Source organism: Apteryx rowi, unplaced genomic scaffold (genome assembly GCF_003343035.1).
Source record: "Apteryx rowi isolate R43461 unplaced genomic scaffold, aptRow1 scaffold_887, whole genome shotgun sequence".
NCBI classification, from domain to species: Eukaryota; Metazoa; Chordata; class Aves; order Apterygiformes; family Apterygidae; genus Apteryx; species Apteryx rowi.
In genome coordinates, this window is record NW_020451190.1 from 58,824 (window position 1) to 79,795 (window position 20,972).

At 39.1% G+C, this 20,972-nt stretch overlaps 1 protein-coding gene across 1 annotated transcript in view; it reads left to right on the top strand.

The window, feature by feature from the left end:
• LOC112977980 (FH1/FH2 domain-containing protein 3-like) overlaps nucleotides 1–20,972 on the top strand; it is a gene marked incomplete at its 3' end in the record, with an annotated part of 202,322 nt that overhangs the window by 10,997 nt on the left and 170,353 nt on the right. The window contains exon 2 of the mRNA XM_026090970.1: nucleotides 18,221–18,327. Coding sequence (XP_025946755.1) covers nucleotides 18,221–18,327 — 107 coding nt within the window. The remainder of the gene's footprint in view (nucleotides 1–18,220; nucleotides 18,328–20,972) is intronic.

Genomic DNA, 20,972 nt, shown 5'->3' on the forward strand with positions numbered 1-20,972 from the left:
AATTAGATGTGCCTTGATTTATGTCTGTTGAATCTGAAAGTCTTCAGAACAGTTTTACATATTCCTCATAGTCTTTTCCTTTCATTAGGGGTATGTTTTAAAAGCAGGCATCTCCTAGCATTTGTCTGTGTGAAGATGATGAAGAGGGAGAGAATACTATTTAGACTGTTTTTCAGAAGAAAGCGTAGTTAAACTGGTCAACCAAGTGAAGGATACAGCTTGCTGTATCAAAAGCAAAATTTAAAAGATTAAATAGCTTGGGAGCCTTGTGATGAGACATGGTCTCACTCATTTTCCTTCTTTATTGGTTAGTGTGCAGCAGCTGTTCTAGTATATGGAAGTCACTACTATTTGATGGTATATATCCCTTGGATGTATCCTAAGGATAATCAATCACATGGTGGTGTCACTGTTTTTTGCTACTCTCAAAACATTACTGGTGTCTCAGGTCCTATCTATCCTACTTCCGAAGTCATCTGTGACACAGCAATCTTAGCTTTCACTCCCCCCCCCCCCCCCCCTTATTACACAGAAAAGCAGGTGTGATTTTTGGCTTGACGTGGCCTTACCCAGTAGGCCTGTGGGAGATTTCCTTCTGCTTGCTACCTGTTCCCTGGAGGACGATGGCAAGCTGCGTCTTTAGCGCAGTTACTTGCCTTTTGATGGTAGCCCAACAGAGATTGAAGTGGTTGCTGCTCCGGTTTCTGCCCAGAGAGCACTGGGTGAGGCTGGAGCTATGGCGGTTGCTTCTGGGGCAAAGAATGCCTGTTCCAGGAGATTAACTCCCATTTTTCTGGCACTTCAGGGGGCTGTGGCCGCAGAAGGGCCTTCTGGGTTTAGCATAGCAAAGGAGGGAGGGAGTTGGTGATGGGTCAAGGGCCTGAAAGGGGAGTGCAGTGGCTGGGGTTGCAACTGCTGTACGTAGGAAATTTTTGCTTCCCTGATCTACAAAAGTCAGGACTGCTAAAGCTAATGGGGTGGGGGAGCTTAACTGGAGAGTTAAGAGATTCTGTGTAAACTCTATTTAAGTTTTACTCTTGGGATCAGTTTCTGCTTTCTGTCTGTCACCTAGTGGCAGCACAGCTGGCTTTTGTATGCAGCACTGAATTCATTTTGTGGTTCCCCTCCAATGTAAGGACAAGGTTAACAGTTATATAACAGTTGAAAACTATAGTAGATATTGATTGCAAATCTATCCTTTGGACTTCCCCCCCCCCCCCACTATCTAATAACTTTTTCCTAAAGAAGGACCATGTTTTTTTCACTGCTAAACCATATTTTCATAGGATTCTGGAATAGCAGTGAGGGCAAATGAACTATGCATATTGACTTTTCTGTTGGTGCACAGGGCTTGGCACAAATAACTGCACTGATGAGCAACTGGATTTATAAACTTTGTGTTTAACAGGGTAAAAAAGAAGGGGAGAGGAAAAAAATCAGATTTCATTCTCATACTAAAAATGTTTAGTGTACCAATAAATAAGTTTAAACTTTTTATTGCTGCAACTCAAGCTATGGCTTATTTTAAATAATAAAAAAAAAATAGACAAATTGTGTGGTATCACCTGTTATAGATGCTCCTCCTTGGATATGGTTGGGGAAAACGAAGGCTAATGGAGACAAGAACAAACTTCTTTCAAAGCTAACCAAAATAACATACTGTAAGCAAGTCATTATAAACTAGACTGCTAGAGCCTCTGACTTCCCTCTGAGACACCAGAGGTAATGAAGACAAGATGAATTATGTGTGCAGGTTTGAGGCAGATTTGGGCTTATGGTGCAAATGAGAATTAGCTGTATAACCATGATTGTTAAGATCTGTGTCTCACTCCAGTGGGTGAGAACAGTTACTTTTTTGTTTGCTCTCCATAAGCCAGGATCTTCATGTCTTCCTGCTTGGTATTTCCTAGTAGGCTTTTTGGCAATCTGACAGATCTGCAGGCACAGAATCTGGCTATCCCTACAAGTGGTCATGTGGAGTCCCAGTATCTTCTCTAGAAATTGTGCCTCTACATCTGCAAGGGGTGGGAGATGCTGCTGCCAGAATAATCAGACAAGAGTATGTTAAATAAACCTGTGGACTCGGTCTTGTATAGCRTTGCCCAAGATGGCAGCTTGTCGTACTTTCTATTTAAGAAAAAGAATGTACTATTAGTCTTTCTTTCCAGCATTGCTTGGTTAGGTTTCTTGAGCCAGTGTCTGGAGGGGGGGGGAAAAAAAAAAAATCTTTTCTAAAACAAGCGAGACAAAGCTGTGAAGAGAAGTAATATTCTTTTCTTAGATTGGCATATGAGCCCTTCCTCAGATCAGAAATAGAATTAGGAGCTCTCAGACCCAAATGCTGAAAATAGTTGCTATTAGCTTAACTAGATCTTGTTAGCACACTGAATAATTTGAGAGAGATGATGACTGGTAACTGTGGTACAGGGGCAATGTTAGCAAAGGTGATTAGCCTCTGTGGTGGGGCCAATTGGTGGTAGATATTGGTGGGAGAAGGAGAGACAGTAATTACTGCCTATGAGACATTGCAAAGTTGCCTATTCATGGGGAAAATCAGAAAGAGACAAAGTACTGGCTACTGAAAAATCATGAACTGAGCAGAGATACTTAAGAGGCGAATCGTAACACCCTAGAAGGTATTTTATAGGGCATTACATCATTACAACTACAGCAAGACTGTCCACTCAAAATAGTCATTTATAAAGTTTATAGAAATGAAAACAAGCCCTCATTTTCACCTGTTTCACACCATGGCAGACAGAGTATGTAGTTTTTAATTATATTCCTTCTGTCAAATTTTGCTTGCTTTAGTGTGCCAAGCAAGACTAGAGAAGATGAAAGATACTAGGAGGACATAATTGCTGCTCACTCTGTTAAGTGATCCTGAAACCGTCCAGTGCTGTACACATAACCATGGATGCCCTTATAACCCCATAAGCAACTTGCTGGAGAGAGAGAATATTCTTGGCTGTTGTGTAGGGAAAAGTAAGTTTGGACTATGAGATACTGGACTCTTACAGAAGGTCTGTGAGTTCCTTCCTGGAAGACCTTCTCAGTGAGACAGCAGGGGCTGCTTCTAGTTTGAAAGCAAATAACCCCCAAATTGTTTGAAGTATGTATTGAAAAGATAGTTGGGTGTTTGCTCTGCTAGTGTACTAGATTCTTAGGGGGAGGGTGCAGGCATGAGCAATGAAATGCTTCAGGAAAAAACAAAACTAGAAAACTGCTGTCATAGTGTTAAATGATATGCTGAAGAAAGGATAGGAATGTTTTATGTGCCTAGTTGCTCTCTACACTGAAATAATACTTTGAGAAAAAGTTTTCTGATTTTATTGTGCAAAAAAAAATCTATTTTTAATCTTTTATTTTGAACCTTTGTGCTTGACAAAAGGGTGCGTTTCTATTCTGTTTTAGGATGATTGAGTCAGCTACTCCTTGCCTGGTCAAGCTGAACAACCATAGCTGTTTTCTTTTTAACTGGACTTTAGAATGGCTTTTGGGTCACCAGAAACTTTCTTTTACTTGTGTTGGAAAATTGCTGAGAATTTGTGATTCTTTTTGTTGTTGGTTTTTGTGTTGTTTGTGGATTTTTCCTTTGGACTGCTGCCAGCATGGGCTTGAATGTTGCCTCTTGTGTTTTTTTTATTTTTGTTCCTGGAGATGAAAGCTCAGCCAAAGCAACCAAAGGCATCAGAAGTGTGTGTCTCCATGGTCACAGGAGTGCTCCTGGGTGCGCACAGTTGCTATCGCCATGCATCAAGTACAACAGCAAGGAGCCTGCAGAGAATTTCAAAACTTTTCCTGTTTCACTGACTGCCTTTTGAATGCATCCCCAATATTCCTTCCTTTATTCCCCCCCCCCCCCTTTTAAATAGAGCAGGGCTAGTTTATCAACAGGGGAGAGTTTGAGCACTGAAAGCCAAACAAAAGGTTTGGACCTTCTTGTAAGGTGAAAGGACCTGTTTCTTATTTCACTGACAGTCTTGGAGAAGATGACATCATCCCCTTGGAGCTGATAAAGTTACACCAGCATATAAACTGTAAGATTAGAATTGTTACCAAAGACCTTGGTACTTTGCAGACTGCAATTGTTTTTATGTTTGTTTTTTTTACATAAGTGTTTGTTTTGCATCAGTCCTTTTACTAAGAGTAGTGTAGTGTAAGACAGCAGCTTAACCAAGCCAGTCTATTTGCACCACTTTAAAAATTGCTTTTAAATTAATTGGCAAACTGAAGTATCATGAATAAAGCAGAGCCTTGTGCTTCATATTTCAGAATTTTTGGTTGTAGCTAGCTCTCGCTTGAGTGTGTGAACTGAGACTTTTACCCTTAATGAATGAAACTGGATGAATAGCTACAGCTCTGAGAAAGTTCAGTTATATATTTTATATTGTGATAGTAGTTAAACTCATAATGAGAAAAAAAAAAAGTCCTTGATATAATTCATAGTAAATTCAATACTGTAGAGAAAGTAATGACTGCTCTTTTTGACTTGAATGTGCTATTTGCTTGTTTTTAGGGCTGCACTATTCCTTTTAAGTAAGTGGAGGGAAGAGAATCATGGTTTTAGAGGGAATATGAAAAATAAGAGACATACTTGTCTTTCCCTTCCTCTTCACTCAGAAATGCCTTCTGTCTTTATCAGAGATAGATGGGAGAATTATATTCTATTTGAGTCACATACTTTTAAATGAAGGTTAAAATTACTTTGTAGAAGGGAAATCCGTTTTATTCATTTTCATTAACTAACACACTGGTTTTCTTAGCATGAAGTAAAATATAAGTAATTCTCTTCTCATGTCAGAAGAAAGCATACAGTGTTGTTCCCAGACTTTTGAGACTGCAACAAGTACCAAAAGACCCCAGTTAGACAGGGAGGATGATCTTGTGACGAAGGCCTTGGGCTAAGGTTTGAGAGAGCATTTTCTCCTTCTAGATGCACCAAAAACTTGCTGTGAGATTACAGGTTAACCTCTTCAGGGTTGATTCTGCTGTAGGTGTGACTCTTCCCCCTGTTTAAATTTACTTCTAGTGTTGTTCCAAACTAAGAGCTGGGCATATGTAGCTGCATGGGTGCAGCATTAATGGCTCTGTGCCTTAGTTCTCAGTGTGAAAATCTTCAAGTTTCTTTCAGCTTTTAATATTAAAAATTTTTTCTGAAAGCAGTCATGTATGTTTCTTAAACCATGCTTACCTTATCATAAGTCAGGCTGTTTATTGCTTTTTTCTTTTTTTTTCTTCTTCAAAGAGCAGTTCTGTACCAAAAATGTTGGGAGATGACTATTTTGTGTGGTGTTAAGTATAGTATATCTGCCCCTCTGGGAAATGTTTAACTAGCTGTTTCATACAGCCTCAGGATATACACATGCACAATAGGACATTCTAAATTGTCTTGCTACAGACAGTTAGGAGGAACGCTTGAACTCAACCAAATGGTTATCAAGGCATATATCTATAGTACAGAATGTTATGCCAAATAATTTGAGAAGAGAGAACAATGTGCAGACTAGGCCACCTCCTCAGGGCATGCTCTGGGTCTGATTTCTGCCCCCCCATCCATTTAGGCATTTAGAATGTTACTGAAATAATTTAGTTGTCAAATGATGTCCACAGTGCTTTCTACCTCCCTGCTTATTCTCAAATATCTAAGGATTTCTTCTTCCAAGGTACTTTGGCTTCAGTGACAAGTCAACCTCAGATGTTTCCAACCAGCTGTTCCTGTGCTGTTCTGATAGCTTGCTGCCCAGTTGGATTGCAAGGAAGTGCAACCATATGCCAGAAATTGAATTGTCAAAAGTAACCCAAAGAAAGTTGTCTACCTGAGGAACAGCAGACTAGAGAATGTACATGGGACTATTGACTTTAAAGCTGGCAAATGCCAAGGTCTTGGGTGATGACAGCATTTAGGTACATAAAGCTACCATGTACCTTTCATCTTGGTGTGTGGAAATTCTCAGCCTCCTTTCTGCAGGTAAATGCAGTTGTAATTCACAAGCTAGCCATCTGTGAGCTTAGTTTCTGGAGGACTACAGAAAGCCGTGCTCTCTCTTAGTGGGTTTGACCCCTGTTACCTATCATAACCACTGTTCATGCATTTTTTTTTATTTTATTTTATTTTATTTTTTTTTTAGCATTAAGGATTTAAAAAAAATTTGGGAGAGCAAGCACTGGAAACAGTGGTCCCAGGTGAATTGGTTTATTGGATCTTTCATACTTACAGCAAAGTACAGGTATGTTCTGGTTCTTGCCTATGTGGAAAAAAGTGATAACTATGGCAGTTATCTTTTACAGCGGCTAGTACTAGATGGTTTAGAGGGATATTTAAGCACCACCATAATGGGCAAATTTAAAAAATATATATCGAATGTCTGATGTCTTGAAGCATATGTTTTATTTGCACTTAATTAAAAGAAGGTAGCATAACTGTCTTTTATCCTCTTCAGTACCATGATTCTCCCACTCTGTTCTTTTCTAAATATCTCAGTCTTTTTGTTCTCTTACGGTATGACCTAGTCCTCACTGATATCATTTAGAGCCTCTCCACGTCCAAGGGAGATAGAACAGGCATTATTCCTGAAGCTGTTTGTTCCTAGTGATTTTCTTTGTATGCTTTTTGAAATAAGGTGATCAGAGTGTAAATAAGGAATGAATACTGTTGAGATATGACTGATAATGTGACATTCATCCTTTCCTTACAACCTTATATTTTGCTTCTGAGTTAGAAAAGTCATATTGCAGTGTGGTTTTCTGATTAGTGTTAGTAAGATGTGATCCCAGTGAGTGCAGAGATTCTCTTTCTGTTTCTCTATTCTAGTCCAGACACCTATTTTAAAGCTGAGGGTTGAAAATGCTTGGCAGGTAATCAAACAGAAGGAAAAAATGGATGATTTAAAAAAAACGACGACTAAGCAGAAGTACTGAATAACTTCTACTGGAGAGTAGAAAATCTGACTTGGGGATCCCTCATGTGCTTTTACAAAGTCTGGAAGTAGGAGTTAAAAACGGAGTCTTCAAGGTTCACCAATTGTTCAGGGCTTTCATATTGAGTTCCATTTTTAAATCATGCTCTTTTAATGACTTCCCAAACTATGTTAGCTTTTGAAACCACAGAGCCTTTAAGAGGTAGTCTAAATATCAGAAAGAGTTGATGACAGTAATCATTTAAAATAATATTAATAGACAAAATGTTTCACTTAAACCTCCAAAATTCAAACTGTGTCTGAAGGATGATTCTGTTGACAGGTGCTTGATGTTCTCTTCAGTAACCCTGCCATGTTTTATTTTGGCTTGTATTTCACACAAACCCTTGGTGTTAATGTGTTCAATGCAACAAATTTTTCTGTATATATTTGTGTGTGTGTATACATACATAGGTATATATTTAGCTTTCAAATAACTAACCAAGAGCCTCTGAGTCCAGTTTTGATTATCACAAGAGACAGTTTACCCTGGGCTTCCTTATTTCCATTAGTGACTCTGTCTCTCCATTAACTCCAAATCTCCTCTGCTTTGGCCTTCTAGGAAGCCAAAAGTTGGATTGGATTTGTTGCTTACTGCATGTTTGCTGCACTTCTGTAAACTATGTGGCTAGCTATGCAGTCCAGTATAGTCTAGTATTTTAGTTTTGTGATAAGCAGTGAGAAATCTGTAATATCCCAAATCCAAAGGGAATAGTAATGGTGGAATCCTTAGAGCACAAGAGCTGCGTCTTTGAACTGCTCAAAAAAATTGGAGACTACTGATGGAAAACCTGTTCTTAGGGACATGCATTAAAAATAAAAAGCTGCAAATCACAGATTCATTCTGCTATGTGATTTCAAAAATATTTGTAGGATTGAAGTACTTCAATTTTAAGCTTAAATAACAACAAAAAAAAGCCAGATGAAACTGTCTCAAATTAAGTATGATTTTGGTTTTCCTGGATTTCCTCTTATCTTTGAAAGAGTGATTTATGGGGGTTTAACCCAGTGATTTACACTTAGACACACCCGCACTCTTGAACAAAAGATTCCTCAGATGATAAACTCCATTGAAGCTAATCCTTTTCCCCCTCCTCTCCCTTTTTTGACCTATCTCTCTCTTAGAGAACACAATTATTTCCATTTCCTTGGATACCTTCACAGTAATTCCTACCAAATGGTAATGAGAGCATGGCAGCTGTAAGCATCCCATGTGCATCAGCTAAAAAGCCATGTGTATTGCCAAATAAAGGACTCTGTTCTTATGGCCACTCTCTTTTCTGTTCAGCTGAAGGCATATACTTAGCCATAAAGTCTAGAAGAGTAGCTGTTAGTATGCTTAGTTGAGAAAAGCTGAGCAGGGATGGGGAAAGCAAATGGAAGAATCCAGATGCCAAAAAGTTAATGACAAGAGGTTAGGTTATTTTCACCCTGTAGGTCCATTATGTTTCCTGTGAGAGAACCAGAAAATGCAGTAGGTTTGGGTTAAGGAGCTGAAGAAGTTTTGATCTAAACAATTTTAGCCTGCTAAGTTGGCTGTTTGATTTGCATGTCATCTCAAATTTAACTAACTTAAAATGATTGAATGGGGGGGGGGAGAGAGAATGTGTGTTAGTTCCCTAAGAAGCATGAAATTTTGTATAGTTTTTATGCAGAAATTCAATTATTTTTAATATTTCAGTTAGCTCTTTCAGTTTATATTGAACATTGCAGTAATCCCTATCTCTAAGTGAATTTCATCTGCTTTCTCATTTTGCAGTTGTTGGCGTTTTGAGCTCTCTTCTTACGCTGTTTATAACTGCTCGTGTGGCTGCAGTTGGAAGCCTAAGTCTTGTATTTGGAAACACATGCTCTAGTAAACTCTAAACTGCTCCCTGTGGAGCACTGTGTTACAGGGAATCACAAAGCAAAAGGTCTGGCCAGTCAGTGACGTAATTTGTTGCCTAAGAGGGAGCAGCAGGTATGCTTCAGAGCACGATGTTATCAGGATGATGTGTTGCCTCTCTTTCGGAGACCCCTGAAATAGCGTCGTTTCAGAATTCTGAACTTCGAACTTCCTTTTGTTATTCTTAAGTCAAACACATAATATAAGTTTTCTGTGTTTGTTTTTAGCTTCTTTGTTATTTCAGCAGAATATTTTTATTGGCAGTGTGTTGTTCCAGTGGCTCTTCAGGATCTAATGTGGCATTAGTGTTTCATTTCATACACTGTACTACCTGACCCCAGTAGTACTTTGTGGCGTCTACCAGGCTTAAGATGAAAGCTGCTGTTTAAGGTGAGGAGTGCAGGCTGGGTTCAAAATACCAGTATTTTCATTATTAGAGTAGCAGATCCTTTTAAAATACCGGTTCTCTGACTGCCCTATGCCCAATTTCACAAGCCTTCAGACTATACTTTGTGTATAGTCACTGTTTTATTGATGCAACTGGACTTGAACTCTGCATAAGCGTGCAAAGTTTGAAGTAGCTTGAGAATGGGTATTGCTCTGCTAAAAGTAAACTAAAGGTGTGTTAGCATTATTAATTACTCTCACAAACTATGCTAATTGCTCCTAAAGTGATGCAAAACTAGGGAAAATTTGTGCATGCTAAATTACTTGTAATAGTGTAAAGTCACAGATCTGGCGAAAGAGTTTTTCTCCGACCTTGAAATAAGATTGGAAGAGTTAGGAGTTCTGAAACCTCACTGACCTTTGAGTACAGATAACAGAAGATGGCACAGCTGCCTTCTCCATAAACGGCCTTCTATATAGGACCTGTTGCTGACCTTACTTTTAAAATTCTGATCTTATAAAAACATTGGCTTTTATGTAATTTTTAAAGAAGTATCAAGAAAATATTTCGAATTACAAAACTAGATTAAAAAAGCATGATGGGAGAAAAAGGAGTGTATAGTTTTGTTTTAAACAATTGCAAAGGAGCCACTTGAAATGTAAGAACTTTTCAGTTAGGATACAGTGACTGTATGGTGTATTGGGTTGCTGTCAGACTTGGAGATGATAGCAATTTTTAGTGTACGTTATGAATTTTGGGCACTAACCTTTGGATTGCATGATGATTATTTGCTTTCATTTTATTCTGTTAATGGACAGCTTTTTACCTGAGATGGATCATCTTGCATCACTTCTGAGCTAGATGCTTTTGTCTTTCCCCATCATGTAACCTAAAATGATCATGACTGGGATGTGCGTGTCCATGGTGTGGACTGGGTAGCACCTAGTCGCATGAGAAGGGAGAGACCCTTGGTGAGAGGTCTGTTGGTAGTGACTCTGAAGCCCAAAAAATTGTTCTGGTGGCTTGGCTTTGTTCAGTGAGCTGTCACTGGGCTATCCCTACTTTTTATTATTTTGTGAAAACTGATGACAGCAGCCCTGTTATGCTTTAAGGGTGCAGCCACGTGCAAATGCAGAAAACTGATGTTGGATCATTTGTAATAATATTTCAAAAGCCTTAAAATACAGTGCCTTCTGAGTGTAGCATAATCATTGTCAATTTGGATCTTGGCTTCAGACAGAAAATGATTGAGTTGCACCATTTCAGTTTATGCAATTTGCTTAAAGATATGAAATACAGTTGGGCTGGTAAATAGATGGAGTTTTTAAGATTCTTCTCCCTTTTCCTGGCTAGAAAAGGGCCTTAGAAAAGAAGGGGAGGAGATAGCCAAGTGAGGGGAGGACTGGCGTTTGTAGGCCTTGGTAACAGGATTGCCAATCCACTAGAAAAACAGCTGAACCAGAAAGGAGCATGTTTAAAAGCTGTGTACCAGGAGTATACAAATGTGTCAAGCTTGTGATATGTAAAGCAAAACAAGGCTTTGGATTTAGAAAGAAAAACTGAGCATGAAGGAACTTTTATCAGCCTTCCCCCCTACACTGAAAAGCACTCTGTAGGTGAATAAGGAGTATGCCAGCACTAATAAGAACAATTACTGCAAATAATCTTTAAATGAAAGATGAGCTAAGACATTTCAGTAAGATAAGGATTTTCTGAGTCTGTGCCAGAAGGTAAAATAGAAGAGGGATTTTATTTCTGCAGTTTGATTATACTGAATTACTTTAACTTCTCTCTCTTTCTCCTTTCTTTGTAATTTTGGAAACAATAAAATGAGCAAAATCTGTCCTGTAGGTCCAGTTATTCTAACTAGAAATCTGATGAGAGTGTGTTGTACCTCCAGCCAATGGTTGCAAAGTCAGTTCAGGTAATTGGTAGGAACACCAGTAAACAAATTTATCTTTTGAACTCATTATGTAGGCCTCTTCACAGTATGAATACAATCCTTGATCACTATCTGAACTGAATTTTTGAAAAATGCCCATCTTTATTTAAATGGAAGATAAGATCAGGAGGATGTTTGGCGCTGTCTTTTGTACCCACTGGCTGTTGACTTTTTAACACCTTCTTGGCATTTAGGAGAGATGCAAAAAGCCACTTGTCCAAAATCTGAATGGATTCTTGAGGGGGTTCAGGTGAGGAAAGGGAAGCTCGCCGGCTTTTGTTGTTGTTGTTGTTGTAAAATACAGTTTTGTGGTCACTGAAAAAATAGCAAAGAGGAGAAGCTTTTTATAATGGCCTGTGGTTCTGTTATGCTTTTTGAAAAGGAGGGAGGGTGTTTCTGGTATCCACCCCCTTAACTTTTGCTAGCCTGTTGTTACCCTGGGACAGAGAAGTTAAAAACAAGCCAAAGGAAAGTCCACTTTAGATTGGTGCTATATAATCTAGAGCAGCATTCTGGAGGAAAAGAAAACAGCTTCTCAGAAGTTTTTATTGGCATGGCAATGTGTCTTTGTGTTATATGCCCATTCGGCTTTTTGAGTAAGACGGGAGTGTATGTGGTGTGCACATAAGCATGTGTGGGGCGGGGAGGGGAGCAAGAGGAGCTGACTTCGGTATTCAGCCTGTGGGTGTGCATGTGGTTTGCATGTGTTCAGGAGCAAGTGCTTCATTCTCCTTCCCTTCACCTCCCATATTTCTATTTTGGATGTTGCTCTTGGACTGTAAGAAGCTAAAGGCAGTAAATGAAAACAGTGACTGAACTCAAATTTTTTTTCTTTTTTTGTTCAGAAAGTTTCCATTGTAACTTCTGAAAGTGGGCATTTATGGCATCAGGTGACCGGCTGATAATCTTCTTTTCTTTCTGTTGTCCTTTCTTTGCCCTGCTATTCCTTGTTCCTTCTGGAGATGTGCTTAGGAGGAACTGTGGAATTTAGAGAAATGACAAGCTTTTCTGTTGCATAGCAACAAGGACTTCTTTGGACAGTGGGTTTTTTGTTTTTTTTTTAAAGTAATAGCACATGTACTACCATTAAACTATTTTGAGACCTGGTAAGCTTGATAGCCTTGCAGTACAAATTATTTTGGCACCACAGGTCGAGACTGGCCAAAACTAATTCAATTTGGTGACCTGTAAAAGATGATAATATACTGAGAGTCTGTCCTATTTTCTTTTTTTCCTGGTAGTCTATAAATAACACTTAAGAGTTTGTTGCTGAATGTATTTTTATGGGGTAAACGGCAGCCATGTCACTGAAAGCTGCCTGAGGCCTGGAGCGCCAGTGATGTGGGGATGTCTCAGGAGGCGAGGTGGCAAAGGCAGAGCTCTGTTGGCTTCATCTTTCCGGGCCTTTTTCTGCTTAGTACTGAAGCTAGGCCCCCCTTCTCTTGTATGGCTGAGTTCCCCTCTGTCATGGGTTGAATGGCAAAGGATCAGGTTTGTTTGTTTGCTTTTGCATGACTAGTTGTATTCATCTCAGTGTAAAACTTGTAATAGTGTAACTATTAGTCATTAATCTGACAGACTTTTAAAGTACTTCCTGTAAATTTTTTCCCCCCCTGTATTTCTCCCCTGATATAATTATCTGTGGGAAAAGTCTATTTTAGTTATTTAAATAAAGACTTTCTAATTGTGGTGATGACTCATGAGGGTATCAATACAGTTTCTTATGCTGAAATTACCATTCTATTCCACTTAAAAACAAAACAAAAAAAACCCCAAACCTTTTTTCCTAAATCCTTATGTGCAGATGATGATTAAAAGACTTCAGGGAAACATGTGCTAAAATTGCAAGTGTAACTTCTTGTCCTTTTGGGCATATACATTATGATTCAGTCATTAGTGATATGATTGCATAATTCTTTGCCTTATTGAAAGCACAGCGTGGTTCTGCTTGAAGAACAACTGCACCCTGTGCAGTGAAGCGTACTGCGTCTCATTTCCTGAAGACATTTGGGAAGTGAATGAAGCAGGACCCTGCAGGAGGGAAAAGCATGTCACGGTTCCAAGCAGTGGATGCTGTCCTGAAGTTTTGGAGTCTAGCATTTATTTGTGTTGGCTACTTGACTCTTGCTTCTCTAACGATGCCATTTCTTGTGTTCTGAGTGCTCCACTTTGGATACACGAATCTGACGCTCAAATTCAGTCAATTTGTTACACTGCACTTGTTTGAAAACTGTAGGAAAAATATGTAGAATAAATGTGTTTATATATATATATATATATATATATAAATTTAAAAAACCTGTTTGGATAGTGGTGTTTACGTTTGTGTGTGTATGGTATTTTTTGGTTTTCCTTTTGTGCCTGTTATAGTTGCAGCATAGGTGCTAATAATGGCTGGACAGTGAAAGTCAGTCACCAATGCATGGATGCCAACTTTGATCTGTGGAAATTCAAACATCTCTGTTTCTGTTTTGGGATGTTTGATCCAGAACAAGGTAAATCTTGAACTCGTTTAATTTAGTAGCTCTTTCTTGCATTTCAGACTGTCTTATGCAAACATCTGGTTCTCTTATTGACTTTATGTTTGTAGTCAGCTATGGAAAATTGTTGAGGAGCTAGTGAGCTCAGTGCTGCCTCAGGTGTCTTTTCCAGCCTTTCCTGCTTAGGGAGGTGAGCAGCTCTGCCTAGCGCCCTGGGGAGCTACTGGGTTCCTCTGCTCATCCAGGCCAGTCAAGAGCCACCTTGTTTTCTGAGCTGCTCTTGTCTAAACCAGACAGCTACACACCAGGGAAGCAGCAGCTGCTGCTGCTTCTTGATAGCTATCCTGTCATGACAGAATGCAGATCTTCATGTTTCAGTGAAGTTTCAGTGTAAAACCAAAAATGATAATTAGCATACCGGTTAGAGTTTGAGTGAGGAATACTTGCATAAAGACTGTCTTATTTTCCTTACTTCCTTCATGTAAATCCAGTGGGAGAATGGTTGCTGCTAGTGCTGGCCATCCACTGCTGATGATTCTACCTAAAACACTTGTTCTGATGACTGTTGCCCATGGCTTAGCTTCTGCTCCTTTTCTGTTGTAGACATTAGCATATCTTGATGACTTCTGTTTGCCTTCTCATGCACAAGACTTGGAGACCAGCACGTCTCCAAATCTAAGAACTACACCTATTGCAGTGTGGCTTGCAAGCAGCCTCTGACTCCTGTGAAAGGCACTACTCCTAGATAGACCTTCTTCATAGAGTTGGGGAATATCCATAGGGACTCGAAAAAAATGCTCTGGATATTTTCTCAAGGAGCTGTTAATTTTAAAAGATGAGAATGTAATCCAAATGCATGCACACTTTTCATAGCTTTACAAAAGCATATGATTTGATGCTTGAGCTGCAATGAAAAAACTTGAAGTGTTGCAGAAAGCTTTGAAAATGGAGAAATTCTGTTTGCCTCAAAAAGCATCATTACAGTTGTCCCATTTGACAGTGTATCTCACTGTTCATAATCTCACAATACCTGTGGTGGTATTTTAACGTGACTATAGAAAAATAGCCAATTCTTGTAAAGCCTGCAGGATGAGTTGCATTTAAATGGCCTATATCAACTTTTTGGCTCTTCTGGACAGCACAGCAAAGTGTGATACAGAAGATGATTACTGGTTGAAGGGACTGGCAAGAGAGATTTAAAAAAAAAATGTGTTTGTAAGTTTATGAAAATACCTTAGAATCTGACTTTGTTGTAATAGTAATAATGGATTAAGCGGTTTAGTAACAACAAAATACTAAGCTGAATTTTGGACCTAACAGGAGATACTGAAGAGTAAAAAAGAATTGTAAAGAATGAAGTGGAGTAAATGCAATGAATTTTTAAAGAGTTGAATAGCCATCTTGTTCATGATTATGGAAAACAGCTCAGTTGGTATCTTTTTTTGGTTTGTTTGTTTTTTTGAAAGGCTGTCTTTTTGGGTTCTGACATGATTCTTCTGTAAGAAGATGGGGTGATAATAAGGCTTTTAATATGAATTATATTCAATTGGAAGAGCATGTCTTGGATGAACTAAACGGGGGGCATTTGTGAGTCTCCAGAGACCAGGAGAAGCGATGAGTAGTAAATAAAATGTGACGACAACATTGAACAAAGGAGAAAGAACAAAGTTCTGAATTGCTAATAGTGAGTACTAATGAGTGAATATTAGCTATCATTTGTGTTAAAAAGGTGGGCAATTTGCTGATTAAAAGTAATTCATAAGGTACCTTCTCTTTTTGTATTCTGCTTGTGAAATACAAGTGCAAGTGAAGCTTGGAGGGGGAAGATGTAAAGTAGCAGGGTGAGCCTCTATAGATAAAGGTGACTTTAGTGTTTATTGTCTTCTGTTCCTTTTAAAGGCATTGCTTTGCTCCCTCCCATCTCTATACATGCGCACCCACAAGAAAAAAATCCTTTGGCAAAACTCAGTGTTAAGTAACTGAAATAAAGATGTTTCAGGTTTCTTCCCTTACCATAACTCCTGTTAATGGACACGTTGTACCAATGCTTTAAAGCATGAATGAGTACTGTGTTCAGCTCAAACTATGGAGATGAGATGAAAATAGGTAGAATATACTGTTTTCCTTTATCTTGTACATTAGGTACTTTCTGTTCTCATCATGCTTTTTATAGACTAAAGTCATAAGATATTAGTAAAACACAGTTCCTTTTCCCTAATTATGCAGTATAATTGGAAATTGTGGGCAAATCTCCCAATCTTCATAGTGACAGCAGAACATTTATCTAATTAGTAGTTTGCCTTTTGGCATTACTTTGAATTAATTAGCATTTCATTTGATATCCCAGGCTACTGGGAAAAAGTTTCCCAGAGTAGTATTTAGTCTGTCGTCTCTAAAGAATATAGTTTTAGTTTAACATAGGTTAATAATATCCTTTGTAATCAGAAAGATACAAAATAGTAATACTGTTGTAATATCAGAGGGCTGTGCTTGAAGGTTCTTTTCTTTCTTTAATCCCTGGAGTCGGAATAAAAATTTATGTTGCGTTCTTTGCATTTAAATGCTCTTTCCCCAGGAAGAAAGAGAAAGAAAACCTGAGCAAGTTTGAAATCCAGCTTTACCTCCTCCCTCCACCTTTTCCACTTTCTCCAAAAGATGAACTTTTCTTTCAAACCATGAACAGTGGAAAGAAAGCACAATGATGTGGAATAACTCAGAAGTCACTTTCCATCACTTGCTTAATATGAGTGGGTTCTTCTGCAGTATTTTCAAATCGGGTGATCCAGAATAACTGTAGTAAGATTACTGATAGTCTTTCCTGGCATATATAGGTCAGTGACAGGGAACTGGGAAGCTATGTCTTAGTACTGACTTCAGACGTGTGTGAGTTCTTATCGTGGCTTCTTGAAGGATTACTGGGAGCCCATAACCTTCCTGGGAAGTTAAAATGGGTAGTTCATCAAAACCAGGGGATCTTGCTGAAATTCTTTTTATTTTTTATTTTATTTTTTAAAAAAAGATAAAGGGATATAATTTCCTTGAGTCGTAGACTTTCAGACCCTTATTACTGCCTCAAAGAGTTGTTGATTGCCACCTGTGGCAGAAGATTTATATCAAGTGAGGTAATAAATTTTCTCTTCTCAAAGTGGCCTTTGCAACATGGCTGTGAATTACACCATGGTTGCCTTTTGGTGGACAGAGGTATGCAAAAACCTGTCAGCTTGTTTTGCCAAATCCAGAGGAACTAAATATCTTCTGTTTGACAGGTTGTTGTGAGACTGTTTTGTTATCAGACTAGGTTTTACGTCTAATAACACAATACATTTGGGACTACAATATTTTTGAACTTGGAACCCATTATGAAAGGAACCCAGATACATCGGAGAACTTAGACTTAACGACGGACCGTAGTAGCTTGTCAAACTGGATGCAGTGATAGTAGTTTCTCTGCCTCTGGGCTGGGTTCTCTGGAGCTGGATGGTCACTCCTTTCCTGGCAGTAGGGTAGGACACCTTGTACCTTCACCTATCCTTTGGTAAATATCTTCTTGTTTCCCTGCCCTGCAAAGGCTTTTTCCCTTGTTCCTTTCAATTTAATGCTGGGTTATCTCATGGTGAGAGAGGAGCTCATGTTACTTCCTAGCTCTTCCCTTGAGCTTCTTCAGTTACCCCACTCAGTCTAGTAATTATTTTGCATCTTCATGTGATGAGTTGGCCGGAGTTTTGGGTACCTGTAGGGAGCTCCCTGCAAAAAGTGGGGTGTTTTTGTTTTTTTAAACTTCAATCAAATCTGGCTTTTTTACTAATAGCTAGAACAATTAAGAGAGAAAACTTGATGACTAGGGAAGACAGGATGGAAATAAAGAGGGTTTATTAATCTTTCTCTCCCTCTTCCATGTGATTGCAGGCAGGTTCTTCATTTCGGGTGTGGCTGTTGGTTGACCTCAGTGCCTTTATAGCAAGTTGGTACCTGTGCCCTGAGGCAGGCTAGCACCTTGCCCTGAAATGAGAATGCCAGAAAATCTGAGGCTTGGTAGATAACTTTCTTCCTTGCTGCAGGATCCCAACTTCTGGCTGTCACCATCCTGGCTACCATGGCTTGCACTTTCTCTTGGCCATATTTTTCCTCTCAGAGGCTTTTTAGTAGCTCACAAAACAGCTGCCTCTTCCTTTCACCTCTGTCCAGAGACCCAGAAACTCTGCTTAAACATACTGTAAGAGCTGAGAACAAAGAGTCTTCCATATCCTGGCTATAAATTTCACTTCACTACTTTCTCCTTACAGGCATCTAAAGGTACAGTGATAAAACTTTAAATTATTATACCTTCAGATTAATGATTTTCTCTGTGTTAGTTGCGTTGATATTGTTGTGACCAAGCATGGTCTAGTGAATGTGGAATTGAGCTTGGAGAACATTAAATTGCATAAAAGCACCCTTTTTCTTCTCCCCTCTCTACATATGGTTTGTTCTAGAGAAACTGCGTCTAGGGACCTTGAAAATGGGAAGACTACTGTGTTTTGGAGAGAATTACTGCTATAATCTAAACTTCTGAATTTTGTTCTACAGCTTGACGACTGCACGCTGCAGTTGTCTCACAACGGTACCTATCTGGATTTAGAATCCACCTTAGCAGAACAAAGAGATGAACTGGAAGGTTTCCAAGAGGATGCTGGGTAAGTAAATGTTTACTAAATTTAGATAAATAAGCATATGATCCAGAAGCTTTGAGGTTTGGGGAGTTTGTTTGGTTAACTTGGTGCATTCAGGCTGACAAACAGAAAAGATAAAATGTTTTACTTGTGTAAGCATGTCTCCCCCTTTCTAGTATTAAGAGTTTTGTTGGTTCTACATCCCTGTTCGCTCTTACAGTTTCTCTAAAAGAAGATGGTGAATGATAAACCTGTCAGGATTAATGTCTTGACTATTCTAATGTGACACAGCTTTCAGAACTATCTCTGAGAATTAAAAGTGAAAACAAAAAAGTGAGCACCTGTATGTGTACAAATATTTGCTATTAGAATGATCTTTTCTGGGCCTTCTATGTTATTGTTTCATTCAAGATGCAAGTGAGCAAACAATTTAGAGCTATTTGTGCCTTTCTGGTTGCTGTATTGGACTGCATGGTTGTAACCAGTTGTATGGGCATGTTTTGGCATAGACTCTATGCATGTGAGTAAGCTAGTTATGCCAGAAGAAAACTAACTGCAGCCTAAATTGGTTAGGGCTTGTTAACACTGAGATGTAGCCCTTCTTTGCTTAATGGTTCCTCTACTTTTCATGTCAAATCTCTGATGTTCTGGAGGTGATAGCTGTCATGTCTCTGACTAATGCTTACAAATTTAAGCTGTGCCTCTGAAGAATACGTCATTGTGAAACAACCTTCTAGGGACTATTTGCAGGAACCTTAGAGTCAGCTTTGTGTTTCGGTGGTCCATCTGGTAAATATGGCCAAGAACTTTAATGTATTATAGTTATTCACATGTGTGCATTTGTGCATGTCTGTTTTGTATGTACCAGTTTTGGTGTATTTTTCTAACTATTGGAAGATAAAGAAACCGTTCTGTTAGAAATGAAATAAGCTATGGAGAGAATTCTGCAACAGATACAGCTGTACTGGCTACTCTCATATTCTACTGTATTTAATTCCTAGCAATAGAAGTATGCAGTATATAAGGTGGTCTAGTCATCAGTTTGCAGCTATTCTATCATCTCTATCGTGTATAAATGAACAATAAGTACTTATTTGCAGCCAACTTTAGCTAAAGTCAAGCAAAAACAGTGAAAACTTTTCTCTTTTGATGAAAACACAGAATTATTTACAGTTTTGGAATAGCTTTTTATGTGTGAGCGAGTCGTCAGGTCGCACTTTTTCCTTTCCATTGATACCTGCGTGGTACTTCTGGTAATTCTAACTTCATTGCCTTTGATACCCCATGATAGCATCACTCTGCAATTTAGCAAGGCAGAGACTGGTTGATGGCTTTCCTGTCAGACTTCTCACTTGGAACTGAAAGCGACCTTTCAGCTTGTTTTGCTTTCTGCTTCTTTTAGGCATATAAAATCAATGATGTGAATTCTTCCCAAAATGTATTTTCAGTTTCTCTATGGTAGCTATCCTAGAAAAAACATTTGAAAATATTTTTTGGAGTTAGGTCTACTGTGTTCTGATGCACAAAAACATAACCTAATTTTTTGAATTTTTTTGTTTGTACAGGTCTCCTCTTAATAGTGAAACCTGTTGTCAATTAAGCAAGTGATTTTTTCCCCCCCCATTGCTTATACTGCCAGTTAGTGTAAAATGTACTGTGAGTCCCTCTGCAAAGATAGGGGGGTACTGAAAGTGAGTTGACTAAGGTGCATCGCAAAGGCTTAGGGTACAAATTATTTTTGTAAATAGATTATGTGAAATGAGAACAATTTCTGTGTTGTCTTGCTTGTCTGTCATGTCTGCATGTCCGTCTTATAACCCTCACCTTCGTTTGTCTTTGAGCTGCCCTCTGGTGATAGTGGGTCAACAGGCAACGCTGTGTGAAGCACTGCTGAGCCCAAGGGGCCTGTGTGCACTGCTGTGGAGGGATGAGAGGCGGTAACCTGCTGGGTACAGGCAGTCCGCTTCCCTTCTGTTATCTTGGCACCCACGTATCCTGCAGTGCTGCCCAATGGCAGGGTGGTTACATTTAGATGTAACTGTTGTGAGGGGTTTTCTTTTGTTTTTGTTCCCCTCCCCTCCCCAGCTTGCAGACTGAGTCCTGAACACATGAAGTTTTGCTAGGCTGCAATGGGATGCAGCTCAGAGGAGTACAAAACTTTGCATTTAGGAAAAACGGGGTAGAGGACAAGGAGGTACTGGTCAGGCAGAAACTGAAGGGGAGCACCTGACTTGTCAACAGCTTTGCAGAAAAGGATTTGACATTTTAAGGGTTAACAAGCACATTAGTGATTATGGCACTGTGAAAAAGGCAAAAGTCATCCTGAGGTGTATTACAGGAATTTAGCCTGTGAAATGCAATGAACTTGCTATTTTGGGTACTGGTCAGATTTCATCTGAACTTCTGCATCCCGTTTTTGTTCATGTTTCAAGAGAGAATAGAAGGAAGGTGAACAAGAAGAAGCAGAAATTTGTCAATCTGTGTGCTAGCTTCCCTACACAACTCACGATAACATCACTTTGGAATAAATGCAGATCTTGTGTTATGTCTAGAACCTCCCCCCCTCCACTGCCCCCTCCCCTCCCCCCATGGATAATAGGGTAGCAGATGTAATTAGGAATATCTCCTTCCTTATCAGGTTTCTGGCAAGCTAAAGTCCGCTTCTGGGA